The 25,509-nt window shown below is 45.3% G+C and overlaps 1 protein-coding gene across 14 annotated transcripts in view; it reads left to right on the top strand.

Moving 5' to 3' along the window:
* The window catches only part of NAV2 (neuron navigator 2), an 856,213-nt gene that overhangs the window by 661,942 nt on the left and 168,762 nt on the right, over positions 1 to 25,509 (top strand). For 13 of the 14 annotated variants that reach the window (XR_003434512.1, XM_027115202.1, XM_027115201.1 and 10 more), the window contains one exon: positions 23,162 to 24,257. Coding sequence is in view for 13 of the 14 variants with exons in the window: in XM_027115202.1 (XP_026971003.1) it covers positions 23,162 to 24,257 (1,096 nt within the window). In the remaining variant the exon portion in view is untranslated. Of the gene's footprint in view, positions 1 to 21,990; positions 22,088 to 23,161; positions 24,258 to 25,509 lie in introns of those variants that run through there. The other variant, XM_027115203.1, reaches the window with a different exon arrangement.

Here is a 25,509-nt window from a genome sequence, read left to right as displayed (position 1 = left end):
AAGTTCTTTGTAGGCAGGGAACATGCCTCATGTTCGATAAATCTTTGTTGAAAGAACAGACGGTGGCCGAAACGGGGTCAGAACCCAGGTTTCCTGAACCTGGTTAGTGTTCTGGGCAATCTTCTTACTCTGAGGTCTCTTGGACAATTCTGAATTGGCCTTGGACAGGGGGCGACTGTGATATTGTAATTTGTGATAAGACATATTTATTTGGTTTTCATCCCCATTTTTGGCACAGAGCTCCTAAAATCCTTGGAATTTTCTAAGCTATAGGAGTGGTAAAGGTATCTTTTATTCTGTTAGTGAGGTGACTTTGGGCCACACCTAAGCATGGGGGCTGGTGGCCAGTGGAGCCAACCATGTGACTAGAGGGTTGTAACTTTCAGTCCCACTCCTTGACCTCCGGGGAGGGGAGAGGGGCAGAGATGGATGTCAAGCACGAATGACCAAGGATTTAATCAGTCATGCCTCTGTAATGAAGCCTCCATAAAAACCCAACAGGACAGGGTTTGGAGAGCTTCCGTGTTGGTAACCATATGGAAGTGTGGGGATGATGGAGGTCATGGGAGCTCCTGGTCCTTTCCCGGTACCTTGTCCTAGGCATCTCTTCCATCTGGCTGTTCCTGAGTTACATCCTTTTATAATAAACCAGTGATCTGGTAAGTAAGATATTTCTCTTAAGAGTTCTGTGAGCTGCTGTAGCAAATTAGTCGAATCCAAGGAGGATGTTGTGGGTACCTTCAGTCTATCTGGTCAGTCAGAAGTGCAGGCTTGTGACTGATGTTTGAGCATTGGTAGAGGGTTGGGGGTGGGAAGCAGTCTTGTGGGATTATACCCTTAACCTGTGGAACCTGACACTAACTCCAGGTAAGTAGTGTTAGAATTGAGTTGGATTGGAGGACACCCAGCTGGTGTCAGAGAATTGCTGGGAGGTGTGGGGAATCCCCCCACCCCCCGCCACACACACACACACGCACGCACGCACACACGCATGCATACACACACACTGGAATTAGTACTAGAATCCTTTTAATGACCTAGTGTACCTCCATGGGCCGGTCAGGGCAGAAATCAATTTTTGGAACATTGTGGCTTGAGCAATCCCAGCCTGGGGGCAGAGCTGCCCAAGGAGCTCTGCTAACCTGATGGGCTTTCAGTAAAAGAGAAGGCACATCATGGTCCAGTGATAGTTTTCTTTGTGGACACAGGGACCTGATGGAGCTGGGTGGTGATGAAGTCCTGGGCCGGCTAAATCCCAGCGAGTTTCAGTGTCTGTGGACACACGTGATGACTTATGCAGCCGCTGTGGCAGTCCTGATGGGTGTGATGATGGGTTGCAGGGATTTCATCAGTGAATTTCTGCTCAGTTAGATCTCAGCTGAGTAACTTCTTTTGGTGCTTACATTCTAATTTCTAAGCAAAATGTCTATGTTTGGTAGTAGTTCTTTAACTTTATCTCATTAGATAAAGATTAGGGAACTGTCAAAAGCAAGATGAGCTAAGGCCAATGTTTTTGAGATAGAGAAAGTAGGAGCGGAATTTATATTTGGACTCAAGGACATTTTGGCCTCTTGGCAAAAAAGTGATTCTCGTGCATTTCTGTATCTCTTGAAAAAGGCTGTTCTGCTTTCAGATACCCACAGCATGGGGCAGATCTTTACATTCTACTTAAACACAACTGGACTTTAATGTCTGTAGTGCTGGCTACCAAGATGTTAAGTGAAGCAGAAAAAATATGTTTAAATGTAGTAGTTTGGGTATGCCTGACTCCTTATCCACCCCGTGAAATTGGTCACTGTTGATCTTTGTGTTCCTTTGACCTAGCACAGAAGAGATATTTATTAAATAAATTACTGCCTCCTGCAGAGTTAGTTATCTTTTTTTATTGAAGTGTAGTTGATTTACAATATTGTGTTACTTTTCAGGTGTATGACAAAGTGATGCAGATGTGTAAATATATGTATATTTTTCAGATTCTTTTCCAGCATAGGTTATTACAAGATATTGAATATAGTTCCCTACCTTATACAGTAGGACCTTGTTGTTTATTTTCTGTATAGTAATGTGTATCTGTTAATCCCATACTCCTAGTTTGTTCCCCCCTTCCCCCTTGGTAACCATAAGTTGGTTTCTTATGTCTGTGAGTTGGTTTCTGTTTTGTAAATAAATTTATTTGTATTATTTTTTAGATTCCACATATAAGTGACATCATATAATATTTGTTTTTCACTATATGACTTACTTCACTTAGTGTGGTCTTCTCTAGATCTATCTATGTTGCTGCCAATGGCAATATTTCATTCTTTTTTATGACTGAGTAATATTCCATTGTATGTATATGTGTGTGTCTATATACACGCACACATACATACACACACACACACACACGCCACATCTTCTTTATCCATTCATCTGTCAGTGGACACTTTGCATCCATGTCTTGGTTATTGTAAATAGTGCTGCTATGAATATTGGGGTGCATGTATCTTTTCGAATTAGAGTTTTCATCTTTCCCAGATGTATGGCCAGGAGTGGGATTGCTGCATCATATCATAGCTCTATTTTTAGTTTTCTAAGGAACCGCCATACTGTTCTCCATAGTGGCTGCATCAATTTACATTCCCACGAACAGTGTAGGTAGGAGGGTTCCCTTTCTGGAGAGTCCATTTTAAATGCCCATCTTCATGAAGACCATCCCATTAGTTTAGCTGGAAATCTTCACCCTTGGGAACATGACCCTGTGGGTGTGTCTCTCCCTAATCCTAGGATAGTTTCCTAGGGACCCAGACTGTGTCTTACTTTTCTCCGTACCCTGCCTGCCTTTCCAAGAAGTATCACTTTGTACATTTGCTCACCCAGCATGTTTGCCTCCAGACCGGCTCCCATGAGCTGAAAATTCATTGGCATCTCAGAGGGAAACTAGATGAAACAGACCCTTTGAGTGCATAGTTTTATTTAAGACAGGGACAGGGCATGTAGTCTGAGTTGTGGAAGGGAACCCATGCATTCCTGGCTGCTAGTTTAAGACTCTCCTCCTAAACTGATCTCCTTCAGGTTTATTTGGTTTAACTCCTGCTCTGGAAGTTGTGCAGCAGAGTTGTCACGAAAGCAGCTCCTCCAGGGTTCCGGCCGGACAGCTGCGGAATAGCTGGCATTTTTCTCTCCTTCACTCAGTATTGACAGCAGGTTTGAATCACCCTGCCCTGTTTTCTGTAACATAACCAGGCCAGAAATCATTTGAAAAACACTTACGATGCCTAACTTGATCTTCTTTTCAATGAGAGGGTGACATTGCCTGGTACGTTTTAGGTTTTTGTGTTTGGAGATGTATTAAGAACATAAAAGGACCTCCCTCTTCTGCCTCTCCCGTTTCCTGCTGAACAGCATGGGAATGGGGGATCCTTTTACAGTTGGGAAGATCCCACCCGCCCTCTGCCTCCACCCACATCCCTGGACATTCTGGGAGAAATCTGTCCTCTCATTCTTTTGCTGCTGGCCACCTCGGTTGGGTCGTTCCTTCTTGTCAGCTGGATCTCTGGCGGGCTTTCTTAAGCTCACCCAAATCCCTGACAGAGCTCCTCCTCTTCATACAGAGAGAGTCAGAAGTTCTCCAAATGGTAAGCTAGTAAAATGTAAAAACTTAGCCAGAGCTGCCCGTGTGCCCCTGCCCAGCTGCAAGCCCAGTTCAGGCCTTCCTTTCCCTGAAAGGAAGACTTTGAGGCACAGAGCAGAGGGAGGCAGGCAGCCCCAGCTCCAGTTCCAGGTCGGCTACTAATTCAAAGAGTGACCTTGAGCAGTTAATCGCGCTCTCTGGGCCCTGGGTTCCTCCTCTTTAAAAAGGGCATCCTATCAGCTAACTGAGGGCTTCCTTTCAGCTCTAATGTACGTTGATCACATGATGGCTCCCTGGCTCATGGTGCCTGCCTCTGTGCCTTTCTTGTCCCTTGGCCTTCCTTACCCTCCTATAGGTATTGCCTGGTCTCCAGAAGGTAATAATGCTCTGGATAGCACTTTCTCTCATCAAAGCCAAAACAAGGACTGCATCCATGGGAACTGCCGTTAACCTAGACGCCAACTGTGGACATGATGAGCCAGCTTGTACCAGTTCATGAGAGACAACTTAAAAATTTTTAGGACTCTCAGAAGACTGTTGATGTCATGTCAATAGCTTGATAGCTGCCATGGCGGGAGTATTTACACCACAGAAATCGGCACACACTGTAAATCAGAACTTTTTTAGTCTTCTTCAGGGCTGTTAGATATTCACTAGCCTACCACAGAGATTCAAATGAAATTGATCTGCCAACTCACAGGTGGAAGAGGACCCAGAGTCTTTCTGGAAGTGTTATGTTTTACTAATTTTGTTTTGTTGGGGTGAAGGTGGGGTTACATTACTGTTGGTCAGTAGTATTTGTTCCTAGTTCTTGTTTTGTTGAAATACTCGAGCCTGTAGATCACGGAGCTTCCCATCCTATGTGCAGTATCCCTCTCTTGGCACTGGAACTGCCCCACCTCCTTCTGTCCTCAAAAGAGTGACATAAGGCTTTGAGCGTAGATCTTTCCTGAAAGTTTAAGGCCATAGAGGGGTTACAGTGTTGCAGGACGAACACCTTCAAATTGAATATTGGATATTCCTGTTCTTAAAAGTCCTTCAGCTTCCCTGCCCCTGAGAATTTCTCAGTGACCACATTTTGTTTTGTTTTTAAGACTCCAGCTTCCTACTGTATAGTTCAGTTCTCTTCTCCCTCTCCCTTTCATATGCCAAGCAGTTGTTCTCTGTTTTCTTGTCTCCTTGCAGACCATGCCCCAGAGCCTCATTTTACACACTTCCTTGGATGTGGTGGCCCATATCCAAGGTATTTCTTAAACAAAGCTTCTAAGAGGAGCTCTGGTACCAGCTATTAAAATCATACTGTTTTTTCACATTCCTCCGTCTCCAAAGCTTGGTAGCTGACTATCTCCAGTTAACAATTCATTTTGGCCTCTCACCTTCTGAGATGGCCTACACTCTGCCTGTGGAATGTGTATCTTTCTAAATAAATCTACTTCTTACCTTTAAAAAATAAATAAAAATAAATCATTTTAACTCAGAGCTGGTGCACAGCTTTACTGTGCCAATTCAGTGCATTCATTTGGTGCGTATTTATTGAGTGTTGACTTTCTACCGGCCTTTATGGTTTCACTGAGTCCATCAGGGCCTCAGTTTTTGGTGGGAGGGAGTCTGCAGTCAGAAGTTATCTGATTTTCCTTTTTTTTTTTTAATTGCACAGTCTTCTCATTGCGGTGGCTTCTCTTGTTGCGGAGCGCGGGCTTCAGTAGTTGTGGCACGCGGGCTCTGTAGTTGTGGCACGCGGGCTCCGTAGTTGTGGCACGTGGGCTCTGTAGTTGTGGCACATGGACTCCATAGTTGTGGCACACGGGCTCCGTAGTTGTGGCTCGCAAGCTCTAGAGCGCAGGCTCAGTAGTTTTGGTGCACGGGCTTACTTACTCCACAGCATGTGGGATCTTCTGGGACCAGGGCTCGAACCCGTGTACCCTGCTTTGGCAGGCGGATTCTTACCCACTGCGCCACCTAGGAAGCCCAGAAGTTATCTGATTTTCATAAAGAAGAAAATGACTTTTGTTGAGAAGGGGGAACTTGTCGGGTGAACCTTGAAATACTGAATTACCATGTCTCCTCTGCGTTTGACTGTTTAGAGGGAGCTGGTCTGCTGTCTCACTTGAAGCTTCTGCCTTATGGAATAGTTAGTAGTTTCATGCAGGGGCCTTTATTCTCTCAAGTGTGCCGCCTTTGTCGGTGCTGGTCTGTCTCTGAAATGCTTTCTGCCCTCCTCGTTCCTCACCCTTTTTTCCCACCAAGTTTCTGCTTCACCTTTTAGGTTTCAGCTCAGACTTTGTTTCCTCTAGAAAGCTTTTCCTGGGCTCAGTTTGAAACCCCTCCTCTGTGTTCCCACAGCACCCTGCCCTTATTCTCTGGTTGTCCTCTATGGTTATCTCGTCCATCCTTCATTTGCTGGGGCGGGGGGACTGAGCCTTCTTCTCTTTTCTGTCCATTGCCATCACAGCACTTGGTATCTAGAGACTTTAGGTAAATATTTGTTGGTGGAGAAAATGAATGAACGAGCTGTAGGATCATGATTTACACCTCAGGAGCCAGTAGATGTGTACCTGTCATTTGACATTGGACAAGCTACATAATCTCTCCAAGCCTCAGTTTTCTCATCTGTAAAATGAGGATGTAGCAGGATCTACTACTTAGGGTTATTGTGAGGGGTAAATTAGGCAATGCAAGTAAATTGCTTAGAATAGTGCCTTTTATACAATATATGCTCCATAAGATATTGAGCTGTTTTTAATTGTTAAAATCATGAAGAGTAAATGATAGGGACATAAACTGGTATTTTTGGTATATGTACCAAAAAGCAATAATTTTCACCATTTAACTGAAGGAAAATGATCCTCTTTCCAAATAACATCGAGAGCTATGTCTGTGATCCTTCAGTGATGAGTACTGGCGTTGAGATGTGCAGCTTGAAGCATCATGCAGCGCTTTCAATTAGACACAAGTACTAAGGAAGAGACATGGGCTAACATGCTTCTGAGAAAAAACCAAATCAATATGTATTGAAACGTAGTCTCTGTTGTTGCTGCTAACTGGCTTAACTAGAGAATATAGTTAGCTAGAATTATCTCTTTTCAGTTATTAAAAGCATTTCTAATTTGTATCTTTGCAGTAACTGACCTAATGATGTTTATCTAATCCTCGTGCACGCATTCAACCACTTAATCAAACATTTACCCTGTATCAGGTGCTGGAGAAAAAAAGATGAGTGAAACAGAGCCCCTGGCCTCGAGGAATTAATATTCTGGAGCAAGGTCAGCAAACTTTCTCTTAAGTGTCCAGATAGTAAATACTTAGGGCTTTACGGGGCATAGGATCTCTGTCGCAAGTACTCAGTTCTGTCATTGTAGTAAGGAAGCAGCTATAGACAATATGCAAAAGGATGAGCATGGCTGTGTTCCAATAAAGCTTTATTTACAAGGTTGTGGGCATAAACAAGGACCTACTGTTGTAGCACAGAGAATTGTATTCAATATCTTATAATAACCTATAATGGAAAAGAATCTGGAAAAGAATGTATATATATATATATATATATAATATATATATATATATGAATCACTTTGCTATACACCTGAAACTAACACAACATTGTAAATTAACTATACTTCAATTAAAAAAAAAAAAAGATTTGGCCGTCAGGCCCTGGTTTGCTGACCTCTGTCCTAGAGGACATAGGTACTTAGATTGAGCTAAGTCTGGACCAGGCAAGGTCAGCACCAAGGGCTAAGGCCTGTGAAGGACAGAGGATGGAGAGATGAGAAGAGGATGAGATGGGCTGTGACCCTCTCAGGAGAAATGGGTTAGGGAGGTGGGAGTGCTGTGCTGGGTGAGGTAAAGGAGAGCAAACCAAGGCCAGGAGGAAGAGAGGCATGGCTTGATGCCAAAGCAGGCGGTGGCTGGTGTAACTAGGGATCAGTTGTCCCAGACCTGCACTAAACAGCCCACATACTGGCAAAGACCTTCCGCTCTTGGGAGATCTGATTGAACAGCCTGGATCCCACCTCAGAATTTCTGCGAGTTCCTGTGGACTGCTTCCCCCAGCTGCTCTCTTGGAAGGTTGTCTCCATTCCACCCTCACGCTGAACACAGAAACCTATTTCCGTGATGGCTTCCAGGAGAAACCCACTCAGCATTTCCAGTTTTTTTTTCACACCTTTATTGGAGTATAATTGCTTTTGGTGTGTTAGTTTCTGTAGCTTTTGTGGCGGTTTATGGTGATGTCACCGGGAGGGATGTGTTGCACATCACATGTCCCCTACCTTGCTTGTCCTGCCCACTTCTTTGCCCTCTTTTTCTCTTTTTGATGGGACCAAGCAATTATTTCCTTTATCGTCTGCAAGACATACAGGTTCTCCTAGGACTTCAGCCTCTGGCCCAGGTAGCTTATTAAGGCATTCTCCTAACAGAAACAACTCTCCCATCGTAACAGAAATTCTGCTGTTCCCATTACCCTAACAGGCGGTGGCTTCCCAGAAATATGCTACTACCCACTGCTTAGCCCACAACCCACCTCCCACCCCCAACTGCATAGCTTTGGTCCCGGCTCTACTACTTTCTCAAAGGAGAGTGAGGGTGGGGCAGCCCTCTGTAGCCTCCATGTCCGACAGACCTTGGCTTGAATCTCACCTTTGCATTCACCTGCTATGTGTTTTCAGGCCAGTGACTCAGTCTCCCTGAACCTGATTTATTGTTCTGTGAAATAGACTTGACACCACTCTCCTCGTTGGGTGGTTGTGAAAATTCAGGAAAAGAACCTGCTTGCCAAGCTCGGTCCTAGTTAGTGTGGGGCTAATGCTAGTTGTCTTTTCCTGCCATCATGTCCTCCTTTAAGTCCCCAATTGGGTGTATAAGCTTGCAGCTGGGTTTCTTTCACTCATTTATATCTTTGTTATTGCGCCACGTGTCTCTTGATAGAGGAGATTTAGCCATTTGCCTTGAAATTGTGGCTTCTGGATTGACAGCTGGGAGGGACTTGATCAGTAGTTGGTTTGATAACAGTCGAGACCATCCACTTTGTTTTTGGCTTGTCAGCCAAATTTGGCAAAGAATGAGTGTGGTGTCTACGTGTCTGTTTTTTCCAGCCCGGACTGGGAGGTGACTTGTAAGGATCCTTCACTGCGGAAATAAATTCAGTACGTGTGCTGAATGAACGGAGTGTATGCGTGCTGGGTGAGCAGGGAAGAATAACACTCTGATTGAGTTATGTGTCCCATTTTTCATTATGCCTGGAGGCAATGGCTATGCCCTCAGAACTCCTGGTCGTCATTATTATCATGAGTGCGTTTGGCTGACCCGATTTTACCCTGATCAAATGGAGAATCTATATATTTTTATTTTAATCATTTGGTTTGGGTGCCTGGACACTTTATTTCCTTTTAATACTTTATAAAGAATTGAGTTCTGAAAGTTCTATGCAGGGGTGACGAAACATGGCTTGAAGGAGACTTCTGGGGCTGCCTCTTGCTCCCAGACTGAGTGAGGTAACCCACTTGCCACCCAGAGTTCCATAAGCATTCTCCTATCACAGTGTTTTCACACTTTGTTGTTACTTCTCCTCTATGGTCTGTCTCACCTATAAGACTTAGGACCCCTTAAAGGCATAGATTTCATATCTATTACTGTATCTCCAGCACCTGGGAAAGGACTCAGAAGAGTCAGAAACGTTGGAGGGATGGAATGGGATCTGATGGATGGAGGAACAGACACTACATGTTGTGGTGGTTTTAGGATTCCAAGGAGAAACATCACCAAATAACTTTGAGCCTCAATCATATTCCTGGTTACTGTACCTCCAGAATTCATTATTCAAGATGACAAAGATCCCCTGGAACAACATTTAATAAGCTTTGGCATGTGTAAGTGTGCGCTAAAACCTCCAAGCTGGTTCCTGAGCGTGCCTGGTTTCCACATTATATCTCATAGCCCTGCACACGGGTGAGAAGCTTCTTGACTGCTTTTCACCGTCATTCATGTAAAGAGCCCTTTGAGTCTTACAGAAACAGAGCAGATGTTGCCAGGAGTGTCTGAGTCATCACGGCAGACAGTGAGAGCTGTGTATTATCTGGGCTGCCTCCAGTGAGCCTGGTGAGGTGGACAAGGCACACAGGCCAAAGCCTGACTTGCACGGGGCCCTGGTTCACAGAGGAACAGAGGGAGCTTGCCAGCGATCTGCAGTCAGCCTGGATGGGGCCGTGGGAAGCGTCTTACAATCCGTGGGCACTTTGGAACGCACAGGGCCCCAAGAAGCGCAGCTTTTTCTCCCTCTATAAAATCGGGTCAGGGAGAGCGTTTAGGGTACCCCCTGGCCCCATTCTGCTTATGGGACAATTCCATCAGGACTGGGTACAGCTATCCCTTGCTTTAAGAAAGCCCAATGTTAGTGGGGGGATGAAAGTGAGTCTGTATGCAGATACTTTTGCAAAATGCTCTCCCATCATTGCTCCTTTGCTCCTTATAGTGAAGGAAGAGACCTTCGGTCACCATCTCCGTTTAGTGAAGTGCATGGGTTAAGAGCATGGACTTCAGTGTTCAGATTCTTGCTCTGTTGCTTCCCAGCCATGACCTTGGGCAAGTTGCTAACACCTCTGAGCTGCAGTAAACCCACTTCGTGAGATGCTTATGAGTGAATGAATGAAATCATTAATTAAATGAATTCAGTAAATGAAATTATTTAGTGTGCTTTGCACAGTACCTGGCACTGGTTAGCACTCAGTAAATGGTAGTTAGGGATGTTAGTTTTAGTTTTACTTATGAATAAGCTGGAGTTCAACTAAACTAAATGACTAGGTCAAGGTTACCGGGCTATTAAGTTGGACTTGCCCCCATCCACAGAGTCCTGTGTTTGCGCGATGCTTAGGGTGGTGTGAGTTGCACAGAGCAGAGTAAAACAATGACCTTGCCGTTCTCTCCACCTCCTCATGATTCTCTGGTTTTTAAAAGATGTCTTAGCTTTACAGCAGAGTTATTAGATTGCTCTAAATGAGTGCTTCACTTACAAAAACTCAATCTACCCCCAACTTGTCACAGCCAGGCCTGTTGTATAAAACAAAACAGACACTTGAAGGAAATTGCTTCCCGATTTGGATGAATAAGGCTGATGAGCCGTCTTTAGGGACATTTTCTACCTCGGCGTATGTCTTTTTTTTTTTTTTTTTTTTCAGAAGAAAAATTCTGTTTTTCCATTAAGGAGACAACTGTCAGGTGAAAAGGCTCAGAAGTCTGGTAGAGCTGGGTGTAGATCAGTGACGGTCACGAAGCCCCGGAATTATTTGATCTATCTGATACCACGTGTCTGCATACTTGGCAGAATCAGGATAAATGACTGCTTTTTTTCCCTCCTGTTCCTGCACTTTTGGCATAATACAATCATAGATAGTGAATAATAGTCCAATTCAGCTCTCAGTTTCTGCATTGATTCCCCTGGAGAAATACAATAAGTTAGTTCTTTGGTTGGCTGCCGATTTTGATTGGCAGAAAAAATAACAGCAGAAAGATTGCATTTTGCCAGCATCCTAAATTCTGAAGAACAAAAAACCATACTTAAGTTATTGCCCGGCTGTTTGACATCCCCATTTTTTAAGAAGAGTCTCCTGGAGAGAAAAATTCTCTTTTTCCTCCTGGAAGGAGTTAAAGGTCAGAGACTTTCACTGTAGCATCTCTGAAAGCTGTTGATGGAAGACTTGATGAAAATACCGTTATCTTGTACCAAAAGAGCACGTACTTTGAGAGTCCAGTTTAGGGTCTCATCTTCAGGCGGGTAGACTGGGAGTGTAGCTGAAATGTAGACTTTGAAATAAAGTTGCCTGGCACTAATCTGTTTGATCTCGAGGCACCTAAAGCCTCATGCCTCAGTTTCCTCATACCTATCTCATTGGATTTTTAATACAAAAGAAAAAAGTCAATACAATGAAAGTGCTTCCTAGCACAGTGTCTGCACAAAGTGCAGGCTCTGTCAGTGTTGACTGTTGTTCTTATTAATATAGGATTATTAACGTTGTTACAGGTTTTATTTTCCCATGGAAACCTTTTATCAAATAAAATCTTACTTGTAAAGAGAGCTGCTCTGGTAGAAGTAGAGCAGAGAACATATAAAAGCAGGTTGGGTCAACTCCGCTTTTCCACAATTGCTGCGAACACTCCCTTCCCCGCCTCACCCCGCCTCCTTGGCCGTGGAGCCCGGGGAGCTCCCACCTTCCATGCTGTCGTGGGCCCTTGACCTCTCGCTGTCCGCAGAGCAGCCCTGAGTCATGGGCCTGCCCTGACAGGTGTTGCTTTAATCCTTTTTGATGGTTCACTGTCAGTGGGTGAAAAAAATCAAAGGGAAAGGAAGACACCTCAGGAGGAAGGTTTCTTCCACTTTCACCTTTTCCCAGATCCTCTCTTCTCCAAGCTGAATGTCTCCTTCATTTCAGCCACTCCTTGCTGAGAATAGTTTACGGTCACCCTCAGATTCTAGTCCTTATCCTGGGCAAGTTAAAGATTTCTCAGCAGGACTTCCCTGGTAGCGCAGTGGTTAAGAATTCACCTGCCAGTGCAGGGGACACGGGTTCGAGCCCTGGTCCGGGAAGATCCCACATGCTGCGGAGCAACTAAGCCCATGTGCCACAACTACTGAGCCTGTGCTCTAGAGGCGGCGAGCCACAACTACTGAGCCCACGTGCCACAACTACTGAAGCCCGCATGCCTAGAGCTCGTGCTCCGCAACAAGAGAAGCCACCGCAATAAGCCTGCACACCGCAATGAAGAGTAACCCCTGCTCGCCACAACTAGAGAAAGCCGGCTTGCAGCAGTGAAGACCCAATGCAGCCATAAATAAATAAGTAAATAGCTAGGTAGGTAGGTAGGTAGATAGATAGATAGATAGATAGATAGATAGATGTTCTCAGCATGTTGTAGTAAGACACGAATTCTTTAACACCTGGATGACAGTCACCTGGGGAGCTAGTCAGACCTCCAGCTGCTTGGCTTCATCCCCAGAGATTCTGAACTGGGAGGTTGGGGGGTAGGGCCAGCAAAGCTACTTTATTTAACAAGCCCCAGTGTCCTAGGTTCGGTAACAGCTGTGCCGGTTACTGATTGGGAGACCTTGGAGAAGTCATTACCTGCCCAAGGATCTGTTCCCTTTTGAGGAAATGAGTGACTTAAAGTAGAGGATCTCTAAGAAGCCTTTCCAGGTCCAAAATTCTAAAGATTTCACCATTCTAGCTCTGGTCTGAGCTGTGCACAACAGGGCAAGATCCTTACCTCCCTTCTTCTAAATGTCATTCCTGTGTTCATACAGTCCAAGGTCACATCAGTTTTCATGGCTGCCGTGTGTCAGGACTGACTCACAGTGAGCCTGCTGATAGAAATCTTTTATAGACATCCCCCTGCACAGCCATGACTGCTGCTTCCTGTTTTCATGTAGCTTTTGGCTTTAGTACAGAGCCTTATTCTAATCCTTTTGAAATGAAAGGGAACAGGTACATATTAAGGATATTTAGTGTTCAAAATGCAGATCATGAAAGCATTCCACAATCTCCAACTTCCCAGGGGAAAAAAAGGTGCATCTTCTTCCTTCTCCTTTGTGTAGCTCTCCTGATTTGTGACTATTACCTGTTAGACAGCAGTCTTACCTGCCTTTGGTTACATTCCCATTTTCTGCCCCCCTCCATTAGGACAGTTTATCAGAATGCATCCTATGATAGGCTGTTTCCTTAAGCTATCCCATAAAATCAATTCTATGGCAAAAAATAGGTTTGGGATTCATACTATCCCATTATCATTTTGGATATTCCCAGCGCAAGTGAGCATGTTAAAGTCTCTGAGAAGTCCTGCAGGCAAGAAAACTGACTACTCTTTAGCCCTCTGTTTTCTAAACCTACCTGAGCCTGGAACCCCTTCTCTCTGTTACTGCCTGTTTGTGTTGTCTAATAGAAGGCATTCTTTTTTAACACTGGTTTGGAAGCTCGTATTTTGGAGTGCCCATCCCTTGCCCAAAGAGAAAACAAGAAGACTGGGCTGGTATCTTAGGCGAAGAGAGTCTATAGCATTCCTTAACCAGCTCCATCTTAGGGGGATGTATTTATAATAGTGTACAACCATTGCACTCTGCCAAAGAGCTGTTAGCTGTGGACAGTGACCTCCTGCGAGAATGAGATTTGCCCCCCTTTAAAGTGTTTATCATTTCTGTGAAATTTCATACACTCTTGAAGCAAGGGAGAAAGTTTTCTACAGCCAGTTTTGTACTTATAGCCATATATGGTACAAGATAGAGAAATGGCTTGACCAGTTAAAACAAAAACTTTCTCTTCAAACATATTGCTTGGGATTTTGAACAAGTGAGTTCAAGAGAGAGGAAAGAGTTGTTTGGGCGGCGATAAGCCTTCAAGAAATGAAAGATGAAGAATGGGACTGCTTTTTGTTGTTAAAGGTATCTTCCTTCAGGTGTCAGCAGTCAAATGATTTGTCTCCTTACCCAACAGAGTGGGAGCACTTACCAATATGTATAGGACACTTTTTGATGTAAAGGGTGTATGGGAGGGACAGAGGGAAAGATTTTCAGAATTCTCTTTCTAAGGTGTTATTACCAGGTCAGCCATAAGCCCGGCTGTATACTAATATTTCAGGCAAGTTAACCTTTGTTTAGTTTCCCCAGTTCTTTATGGCATTGAGTAGGATTGGAAAACGTACCTTGTAAAGCTGGAGAAAATGTAGTGACAACTATGTAGGAAAATGGTACTCTCTTCTTTTACTGCCTTTTAGCTCCATTTAGAGCAACAAATGACCTCATTACCCATAGTTTCACTTGGTTTTATCCAAAATAAGCCACGGAAGAGAAAGAATTACCATGAAATTACATTCCGCACATTCATTTTTGACCACGCCCTCATAAGGTACTGGCCTGTTTATACGTAATCTTTTTGATGACCCAGTATAGCAAAATTCTCACCGTTCATAGCAGGAAACGCATTAAAAGCATCACCAAGGATTCTAGTCTTCTGAGTTCACTTAGTTGTAAAGAGAACAACTGGCACGATTAGCCAAGAGGGATAAGCTAGGCATACCTGATTTTAATTTTGAGCCATATGGAGGGATCCAGTGTGGATAATAGTTGTTCTTTGTTTATTGATTTCTGGGCACCTGTCAGTACATCACTTTCACTAAGAGAAATGAGCCAGTCTTGAAAGGACAAAGGCATGGATTTCCAACAAGCATTTCTGGGACCTAGTGCATCAGCCATTCTTGTGAGTAAGCTAAGTGTGACCACTAACTACAACGCAGGGCAGCAAATATCAGGACCCCAGAGAAGGCCTGGCAGAGGCTTCCGTCTCTTTAGATGAAAAGAGATGGCTTCTGGTTTGGGGGTTCGGGAGGTTTCCTGGAAGAAACGGCATGAAAGGTAGACTGGCGGGGGGTGAAAGTCAGGTAGGGATGTGAGGCAATGAGGGGGGCAAGGAAGCATCCAGTCGGAAGAAACAGCTTGACCAAAGAGTCAGTGATGGCCAGTTTAAGGAAGAAAAAGTCTAGTGGTGTCATTTGCTTCCCTGCTTAAGTTTCTTAAAAAGGATCACTGTTCCTTTGAAGCAGACATTTTTTCAAGCTAGAATAAAATCATACAATAAATTAATATTCGAAACTATGTAATTTCATGTGATTCATTAACATCAAAGATAAACTTCAGTTTAACAAACATCTATTGAGCCCTTATTGTGTGCCAGACCCTGTGCTAAGCACTGGAAATAAAGTAGTAAACGCCTCACCCGTTTGGGCTGTGGTGGTCAGAATTCGTTTACTTGCAGCCAAATACAATCTTTTTCTTTTTTTTTTTTTTCTTTTTTTTCATTGTGAACATTCCTCCATTCCCCCAGCCCATGGCAACCACCCTTCTACTTTCTGTCTCTATGAATTTGATTACTCAAGGGACCGCTTATAAGTGGAATCAAACAATATTTGCCTTTCATGGCTGGCTTGTTTCACTTAACATAATGTCTTCAAGGCTCATCCATATTGTAGCAAGTGTCAGAATTTCCTTCCTTTTGAAGGCTGAATTAGTACTCCATTGTGTGTGCGTGCGGGTGTATGTGTTTGTGTGTGTGTGTATACATATATATACACCACACTCAGCTTATTCATTCATTTATCCGAACTATGTCTATTGTTTAACCATTGATGGACACTTGGGTTGCTTCCACCTTTTGGCTATTGTGAATATTGTTGCTATGAACATGGGTGTACAAATATCTGTTCAAGTCCCTGCTTTCACTTCTTTCGGGTATATACCCAGGAGTGGAATTGATAGATCATATTCTATGTTTAATCTTTTGAGGAATTGCCATTCTGTTTTCCACAATGGCTGCACAATCTTCTATTCCCACAGTAGTACACAAAGGTTCCAGTTTCTCCACATCCTCACAAACACTTGTCATTTTCTGTTTTGTTTTGTTTTTAATAATATCCATCCTAATTTGTATGAAGTGGTATCTCATTGTGGTTTTTGATTTGCATTCCCTGGTGAGTAGAGACGTTGAATGTCTTTCTGTGTGTGTATTGGTCATTTGTATATCTTCTTTGGAGAAATGTCTATTCAAGTCCTTTACCCATTTTTCAATCAGGTTGTTGTTGAGTTATATGAGTTCTTTATATGTTCTAGATATCAAGTCCTTATCAGATGTATGACTTGCAAGTAGTATCTTCCATAGGTTGTTTTTTCATTCTGTTGATTATGTCCTTTGATGTACAAGTTTTTAACTTTGATGAAGTCCAGCTTACCTATTTTTTTTTTTTTTTTTTGCTCATGCTTTTTGTGTCATATCCAAGAAATCATTTCCAAACCCAGTGTCATGAAGTTTTTGCCCTGTGTTTTCTTGTTAGAGTTTTATAGTTTTAACTCTTACATTTAGGTCTTTGATCCATCTTGGGTTCATTTTTGTATGATATAAGGTAAGAATCCAACTTCATTTTTTTGCACATGGATATCCAGTTTTCCCAGCACATTTGTTGAAAAGACCGTCTTTACCCCACTGAATATTCTTGAAAATTATTTGACCATATATGCAAAGGTTTATATCTGGCCTCTCTGATTCATTGATCTATATGACTGTCTTTGCCAGCATCACAATGATTTGATTACCGTAGCTTTGTAGTAAGTTTTGAATCAGGAAGTATGAGACCTCCAAACTTGTTCTTTTTCAAGATTGTTTTGGCTATTCAGAGTCCCTTGAGATTCCATCTAAATTTTTGTATGGATTTTTCTATTTCAACAAAAACATCATTGGGATTTTGATAGGGACTGACTTAACAGAACAACTTTAAAGAAAATATTTGTTTATATAAATCATCATTCTTATTCTAACTTGGATGTTTTAGGAGCCTATGGAGTTGTAGACACAAAATGATCCTTAGAGAATATGAATCCAAAGCCCAGCTCCCTCTACACCATGCCCTTTCCCTTTTTGTACACTTTTCTTGGTACTTCTCCTGACCCCCCCTCTCCATCTTTCTGTACCTCCAAAGATCCTCTCAAAGAAGGAGTTGGAGAGAAACTATGTTTAAGCCCATGCCCTCAATTTTAGACATTGATCACAGCAGTGTTGAGAAGGCGCCTCGGGCCAGGCTCCAGGCATCCTGAAGAACCACTAAGTGGATTGAGTGAGGTTCATTTCTGTGCCCCTCTGTGGTCCGGTGGCTAACATGGTTGTAAAGAAACTGACCTGAGTAACTCTGGAAACAATCTCCAGCCCATATGGCTAGAGTCCATGCACTTACAAAAAAACCCGAAAAACTGGTTTCAATTGTCCGAACAAATTTGAATGCTCAAGATTGATACCTTGACAAATTATAGGAAATTGTGAACCTTTTATCAGGCCTTTTCCTGAAGGTGATGAAGAGGATTTAGGCAAGAACCATCCCCAGGGCAGGTCTAAAATCACAGTAGGGTGACTGGAGCTGAGATCAGCTGGCCTCACTGCCTGGGTGCCTGCTGCCATCCGGACCAGACCACCAATGTCTCCCTAAGTAAGAAGCTGGGGACAGAAGGGACCGGGGACCAGTGTTGGCCCTCTTGAAAGGAGAGAGGAAGAAATGCTTATTTATCTGCCTTGGACAGTATTTCCATTTAGAAAGTATTTTGGTTACTGTCAAGGAAGGTTGAGGCTGGTTGCCAGAAAAAACAAACCTTTCCCCTCCCCACAGGAGGATTAATGCTCTCCCTAAACTCTTTAAAAAAAAAAAAAAAAAAAAAAGCCTTTTCTCTTCTTCAAAGGCCTCCTGTTTCTGCAGTATTTCAAATGAGACTTTTCCTTTTTGCGATGGTTTGTCAGTTGGTGGTGGGTGAACCTGGTGAGCTGGCCTTTTAAAGCTGAGATGTTCAGGCTGCAGGGTGTGGTCCACTGGCGGGTCGTTAAATCTGTTCAGGGCCTCTGTGATCAGCATTTTAAAAACTGGACTAGGGCAAAATATACCGGTGTCTATTACATACAGTGAGTCTTGATATTTTTAATTTTACATATAGATATTTGGGATGTTTATTGGGCATGATGTAACGTGTTATTTTTACTATGTTTAGTAGTCCGAAACTTAAGACCGTTATTCTTAAAATTACCTTTGGCTAAACAAAGGCCTGGTCATGTTCCCAGATCTGGGCAGTTCTCAGCAAAATGTCTTGCTAAACAAATACATATAAATAAATAAAGCTATAAAAGTAGCTATTTCAGATTAGTTCTTGAACCTAGTCCTTATTTGGGCCTTCTGATTTAATTTCTCTTTGGTTGATTGCATTTTCCAAAAGAATAAATTGAGTATAAAACAGGTAGTTTTAAAATACTTATGTATTTTACATATAAAATGAGTATTTCTGATTTAATGGAACAGTGTTTCCCCAGCTTTAGTCTTTCACAAACTTTCTGCGTGATTTTTGCCACATTGGTGAACTGCTTGTGTTTTTATTTGTTTCGTATTTTCCTTAAATCAACTCAAATTAAATCTATACTATCTGTGAAACTGTTGATTTATATATGGGCTACTTACCTTTTCTGATATGCAATAAAATAAATACGTAACTTTTAAAATATAAAAATGTTTATCCACGTGCCATCAGAAATGTTCATCTCACCTCTTTACCCCATATACCATTATTGGGAGAACACTGGTAGTCAGAACATTTCTTTTGTGCTTTCCTCCTTTTGCTTTCTCAGATTCCTTTGTTCCAACAAAGGTTCCTATACCTGAGAAAAGAAACTAGAGCTGTTAGTTATTAGAGAGAGCAGTGTTCTTAATTTTAAAGAACTCCCCCTACCCTCCCTCCCACACATTTACTTTCATAGGATACTAGCATTTTAGAATTCACTGGCAGCTCATTCAAGGTTGAGTATACCTTGACCGAGCCAGTTTTCTGCATTTATTGGTAAGCATCTTAAGAGAACCATGGAGGGGGAATGATTGACATTAAAGAAACACCTGTATGTCGCAGCACAGGGAAACTCACTTGTTTAGCGAGTGAACTTAGTTGCGTTCTTGGGACCCAGCCTCATAGGGTCTCTTGGAGACTCGCTGAGATTTGAATGGAAACAGAGCTGAAAGGATTCTAGAGAAAAAGCTTATCCTCTTTCTTACAAATGGGGCGACAGAGGCCCAGAGGGGCAAAGTGGTATACCTGGGGTCACACCTTCAGCTGGTGTAAAACTTGAGGCTTGGCCTGCCTCCCCACATCCCTCCTGCATTTATCTCACTATCTCAGAAGCCTGGTAAGGAAAGTCTCATGCTGGGAATCACAGAAGCCTTGTATTAGAAATGGCTACTTTCCACTTCAACCAAGATCTGAGATCACTGATGCGACACCCTAGGGATGAGAGAAACATGTCAAGTTCACCTGGACAAGACCACTCATGACCTGGAGCCCCTTCACTGTTAAGGGGTTTTCTGGCTATGACATAATGTCAGAGTATTGATGATCTGATTCTCAGGTGCCCTGTAGCCCTACTCAGGGAACTTCTGTTCTAGAAACCAAATTCAGAATCATCCTCCAGGACGACTCTTACAGCTGTAATGAGTAGCCTTGAAATGTCCCCATGATCCTGTAACCAGGGGAGCCCAGGCAAAATGCCAAGCAGAAATTCTGAAGCTCTGAGTCCTGATCCTGAGTTTGCACTGAAACGTTTTAATAAAACCCTAATGACTAATCACAAATTTTGAGTCTCTCTTACCTTCAATGTGACTTGCAAAGGTCAAAACTACCAACCAACAGTTCAGAAACCATTTACTACTTTCTATGCTCTGGCAGGCTTTGGGACACAAGGGTGAATGGGGGTGGGGGTCATCTCTGCCCTGGAGGAATCTACAAACCAGTGGAATAACAATGAAGCTTTCCCAGACTCCCTGGGGAGAATTAGGAGATCCCAATGCTTGGGTCTCCTGGGACCATGTACAGCCCTCTAGAGCCTTGACATTGTTTCTGTGCTCTGTTTGGAGGTCTGCTGCCCCTTTGGGCAGTGAGTTCCTAGAGGGCAGGGTCATATCTTACTCAACTCTGTATTCCCAGTGCCTGGTGTAAGTAGGTGGCCCTCCAAATGCTTTTATAAAAAGGGAGGTATGGACAGTGTCCTGGGAAAACAGAGCAGGGAGAAATACCAGGTGATGTGATGCAAACCAGAGGGTTTGCATCATTCAGCTCGAGGGTCTCAGGTAGCTTGACAAAGGAGGAAGGCATTTGAGCTGGGGTTTGCAAGACAGGGAGAAGTTTCTGGGAGCTGTTTGGGGAATGGCCTGAGGAGCGCCTGTGTGTCCACCATGGCTACACTGCGTGGGCTCCTTCCCTGCACGTGGCACCTTCCCTAAAGGAGACACACATCTTTGGTTGGTCTGCACATTTCTCTTAGACAAGCCAGCCATCTGTTGAGCTCTGGATCTGTCCTTAGCTAGTTAGTAACAACTGATTTCTAGCTGTGTGTGTTAAGGTTTAAAAACACACAGAAACGCTAGGCAGGGGCATTTCTTGTCCAGAGGATTTCAGGCAAGCTTTATAAGAGTTCCAAGGAATGTGTGGGAGCAGAGCAGTGACACTGATCCGTGTACGTCTGCTCAGTAGGGAGTACGCCTGAAACTTCTTTAGGAACGAGGGGCGTACCTCTGGTCGTGATTTGTTGCAGCTCCTGTAAGCACATTGCCCCCAGAGCCCCTTTTTCTTTAGGGCTTCTCTGCTACCAAATGATAAGATGTACTTATTAATTACATTAGTTATCATCTGTTCCTCGCTGCCAGAGCGTAACCTCCGTGAAAGCAGGGGTCTTGGGGCATCTGTGACAACTGTCACTGAGGCATCCCAAGTGCCTAGACAATGTGTGGCATATACTAGGCACTCACTGAATATTGATATGAATGAGTATATTGAATGAACGAATGAATGAATACTTCTGCCCCAGATCCGAGCCCAAGTAAAGGGAAGGACAGTTGTCCTGAGAGAGTGGAACTCGGGACTGGAGGGTCACCAGTATTTCCTCCAGGGCGCTGGCCTCTGTGGCATAGGCTGGCTGCTTTCCAGTGGCTGGGCTGGTTTGTCCCCCACAGTGGATATCGTGAATATACCCAAGCAATACAAAAGGCGATGCCCCAGAAGTACTCTAGTCATTTACGTGGCTGTTGTTTAGATGTGTTCTTTATCACAGGAGGTAGCTGTGATGCAGTCCCAAAGAACACTGTGTCAGGAGACCTGGGTCCAAAGCCCAGATTTGTCCATTTCCAGCGAGGTGACTGAGGAGTAGTCATTTGCCGTCTCTGAGCCTTAGTCTTGTCAAACGGGGGCGGTAACCCCCTTCACAACGTGCCTAGCACTGCACCTTGTGACACCCGGGAAGCCCTCCATGAGCAGCGTCGCACCCGAGGAGACCCTCTGAAAGGCCAGTAGTGTGGGTGGGTTCTGCGAGCCTGTTTCCCAGGCAGTCCCTGGCTCTCCCCAGGAAAAGATCCAGCAACGCCCCTTGAGTTTTGTGAGGGAGGATCGTGCAGCAGCCCCTGCTCCAAACCCAAATCCCCAGTAAGTCAGGAAGATGTATGTGTTTTAAAACATTGGGAGGTCTGCGTTGGATCACCCTGGAGCCGTGGCTTCCCGGAGCAGCTGAGAGTGAAGGGAAGCAGTTCCTCTGCCGGGAGCTCTCCCGGCTCGTGTCCCACAAGGGGCTGCCTTCACTCGGCTTTGGCGGCCGTTGACTTTTAAATCATAAAAAGCCGCTCTGTATACAGTTTACTCTGTTGCTAGAAGGCGGCAGAACATAGGTATTAAAAAAGGAAAAAAAAAAAAAAAAAAGAAAGCAGAAGAAGCAGCCGTTAATCCCGCCAGGCTTCTGGGCACTGGAGCAGTTGCGGATGACAAAAGTTAATTAGAAACATGAGCAGTTTAACCGAAAACACTTGTGACAATTGGAAGGACAGCCTTTCGGGCTGGAGAAGTTTTCCTAGGGAAGCGTTGCGGAAGAAAGTGGCTGCCGCTGGGTAAGTCATGTCATCGTGACTCTGCAGGCACAGACATGCTCTTCGGGGGCCAAGGCACTGTATCCTGCCTGCACTGGCAGGCGCGGCCGTGGGTGGGTGTGGGTGCCGGGCTCAGCCATGTCCCTGCCACCTTCCCTCTGACAGCTGCCCTGACGTTGGGGACGGAGCTGTGAGGCTCCGAGTGCTGCCTGAGGAAGGGCACTGCAGGGTTCATGTCTGCAGGCTGGGCCACCTCGGTGCCTAGCGGAGCACCAGTTTGGAACCCGCCCTTCTCAGAATAATTCCAGTTCTAGTTTGGAAATATTTTGAAGCTTTTCTGAGAAAAGAGTCTGGCCGGGGAGCTACTCCCTGACCGCCAAGGGGGAAACCTTGACTTTCAGATAACCTGCGTGTTTTCCTGCTTACGGTGAAGGCTTGTGCCCAGTTCATACTCTTAAGCTCAAAAGGCTTTTTTATTTTAACTCTAACTTGCATTGTGTTCGTAACTCTTTAAAAGTGCCAACATAGGAAAAAGGTATTTGCTTTGATGGGATTTAGCAACTTTTGTGGGTAATTCTTCTTCTGTAAAGATTATACTTGGTTTCTCTTTTTCTGGATTTTTTTTTTTTTTTTTTTGGTCTGTTCTGTTTGAATGTCTCTGCTACATTGTTTTCTTAAAGTTGGATAATTCTCAATTGTTTGGCTTAACTAGGAAACGGGGTTGCGGGTTGAGTCATTCAAAACAGGAGATGTTTCCTGCATCATTCTACGCCATCATAGTGGTGATGCAGATTTTTGTTTTCCCGTAAACATAATGTGCTTAATATTGCCTTGTGCGTGTTGATGTTAAGATGAGCAGCATTCACACAGCATACACCAAAAGGTGACAAGGGGGGCATGTGAATAGCACGTGAATTGGAGAAAGTCAGGGTAGAGTTTAGATTCAACCACAGGTAACGCACGAAGCAGGTAATGGAGCTGCGCGGCATCTGGGTTGGAGCAATTGGCCGTGTAGCCGTGGCCGATGCCCCCTCGTGATCAGTGCAGATCCATGGGTGTGATTCAGGTCTCCTTCTCTTCCCCCTGTCTCTACAGAGCCTTTGGTGAGTCCGGCCCCCTCCCACCCCGGAATGAGCGAAGATGCACCTGCTGCTTTGGAGGGCGTCGGCTGCGCCCCTGCTAATTGCGGCGCCTCCTCGGCCATCCCCCAGCCCGGCACGGCCTCCAAGCCCTGGCGCAGCAAGTCGGTCAGTGTGAAGCACAGCGCCACGGCTGCCACGCTCACGGTCAAGCCTCCTGCACCCGAGGCCCCCAGGCCCACCCCCGAAGCCCTGAAGCCAGCCCCCAACAATCAGAGGTCCATGCTGGAAAAACTGAAACTTTTCAACAGCAAGGGGGCTTCCAAGGTGGGTGAGGGCCCGGGGTCACGGGATACAAGCTGCGAGCGGCTGGAGATCCTGCCCAGCTTCGAAGAGAGCGAAGAGATGGAGGCCGGCGGTCGCCCGCTGTCCGCGGCGGGCCCCACCTCCAACAGCCCCAAGATCGCGCTCAAGGGCATTGCCCAGAGAACTTTCAGCCGGGCGCTGACCAACAAGAAGAGTTCCCCGAAAGGCAGCGAGAAGGAAAAGGAGAAACAGCAGCGGGAGAAGGAGAAGGAGAAAAGCAAGGACCTCGCCAAGAGAGCCTCGGTGACAGAGAGGCCGGACCTCAAGGAGGGGCCGAGAGAAGACCTCAGCGGGGTGGCGGTGACCGAGATGCCAAAAAAGTCCTCCAAGATAGCCAGCTTCATCCCCAAAGGGGGGAAGCTCAACAGTGCCAAGAAGGAGGCCCCGGCCCCTTCCCACAGTGGGATACCAAAACCAGGAATGAAGAGCATGCCTGGGAAATCCCCAAGTGCCCCCGCGCCTTCCAAGGACGGGGAACGCAGCCGGGGTGGGAAGCCGAGCTCCGGGCTCCCCCAGCAGAGGCCCCAGCTGGACGGCAGACACTCCAGTTCCTCCTCCAGCCTGGCGTCCTCGGAAGGCAAAGCCCCAGGAGGGACCACTCTGAATCACAGCATCAGCAGCCAGACTGTCAGTGGGTCCGTCGGGACCGCCCAGACCACGGGAAGCAATACTGTCAGCGTCCAGCTACCTCAGCCCCAGCAATACAGCCACCCCAACACTGCCACGGTGGCGCCTTTCCTGTACAGGTAGGAGCGGCTGCCCCCCTGCCCTGCCGGGGCCCGTGGGCAGAGAAGCCTTGCTGGTGGATTCTGGGTCTCTGAGGGTAGGGATCAGGACTGCTACCCAGGAACATGGAGGCACACAGCTCAGGTGCCGCGTGATCTGTGTGCTTGAGGGACGGTTAATTCAGCAGCACTGGGGGGAGGTCAGGAAGCTAAAGAGTGAAGTAGAATGTGAGCTGATCCTGGGATAAGGAGGAGTGGCCCAGGCACATGGGGACCCAGGGGATTTGCAGAGGCGGCGGCAGCACGAGCAGAAGCTAGGAGGGTGGTTTGCTATCACTCGACAGGCTCCAACATCAGTCCTAAAGCATCCTGAATGTACTTTAAACAATGAAAACCACAAAACCACCTTGCTGAGTAACGGAGACTTCTCACAGAGGTGCTTATCTTAAAATTCCAGATCCTCAGGGTTTCTTACCCCATCACACGTATTAAATATGTTTTCTTTTCTTTTTTTTTTTTAAATTAAAAAAATTTTTTTTTGGCTGTGCGGTGTGGCTTGCAGGTTCCCAACCAGGGACTGAACCTGGGCCACGGCAGTGAAAGCCCAGAATCCTAACCACTAGGCCACTAGGGAATTCCTTAAATATTTTTTCGGTCCCTGCTGTGTGCTGGGATTTCTCAAGGGGAGAACAGCATGAGGAAGAAGGGTAGCCGTAAGGAGGGACTGGTTCTAGAGGAACCGAAGAAACCCGGGTTGTATTTGGGGAGACAAGCCTGGGTGTTTGCGTCTGTCCGTCATCGGTCCCTCGGTCTGTCTGTCTCTAATGGCACATCCTTAGCACCACGGGAGACCACGTGGAGTCAGGTGCTGTTGCTCTGGGTGGTTCTGGCCTACGAGAGCCTCTGGTTGCACCACACACCTGTACAGGATGGAGGACACTGGCTCCAGGTGAGGGTGATGCTGGATACATGGGATGAGTCCTATCCGGGCAGATGCGAGCCTCTCAGCCCTGCTCTTGGGGGTTCCCAGAACCTTGTTCACAGTGCTTGACTTGATCCTGTGCTCGAGATGTGCAGGGCAGTGGGCTACACTGCACAGCTGAGTGATAACTAATACCTCTCCACAGCACAAGGGGACCGGTGGTTGAATGCCACAGTCTGGGCACTTACTTTACAGTTTCTACCCTAAGTATATACACAATCACACCTGTACACACACACTCATACACCTATAGTGTGGATGCACATCAGGGACAGTCACACGTAAGTAAGG

The sequence above is a fragment of the Aethalodelphis obliquidens genome, unplaced genomic scaffold, assembly GCF_003676395.1.
Source record: "Aethalodelphis obliquidens isolate GAN/ISIS:26980383/991018 unplaced genomic scaffold, ASM367639v1 scaffold14, whole genome shotgun sequence".
NCBI classification, from domain to species: Eukaryota; Metazoa; Chordata; class Mammalia; order Artiodactyla; family Delphinidae; genus Aethalodelphis; species Aethalodelphis obliquidens.
The sequence above is the reverse complement of the archived record's forward strand: the minus strand, read 5'-3'. Positions and strand labels throughout refer to the sequence as shown.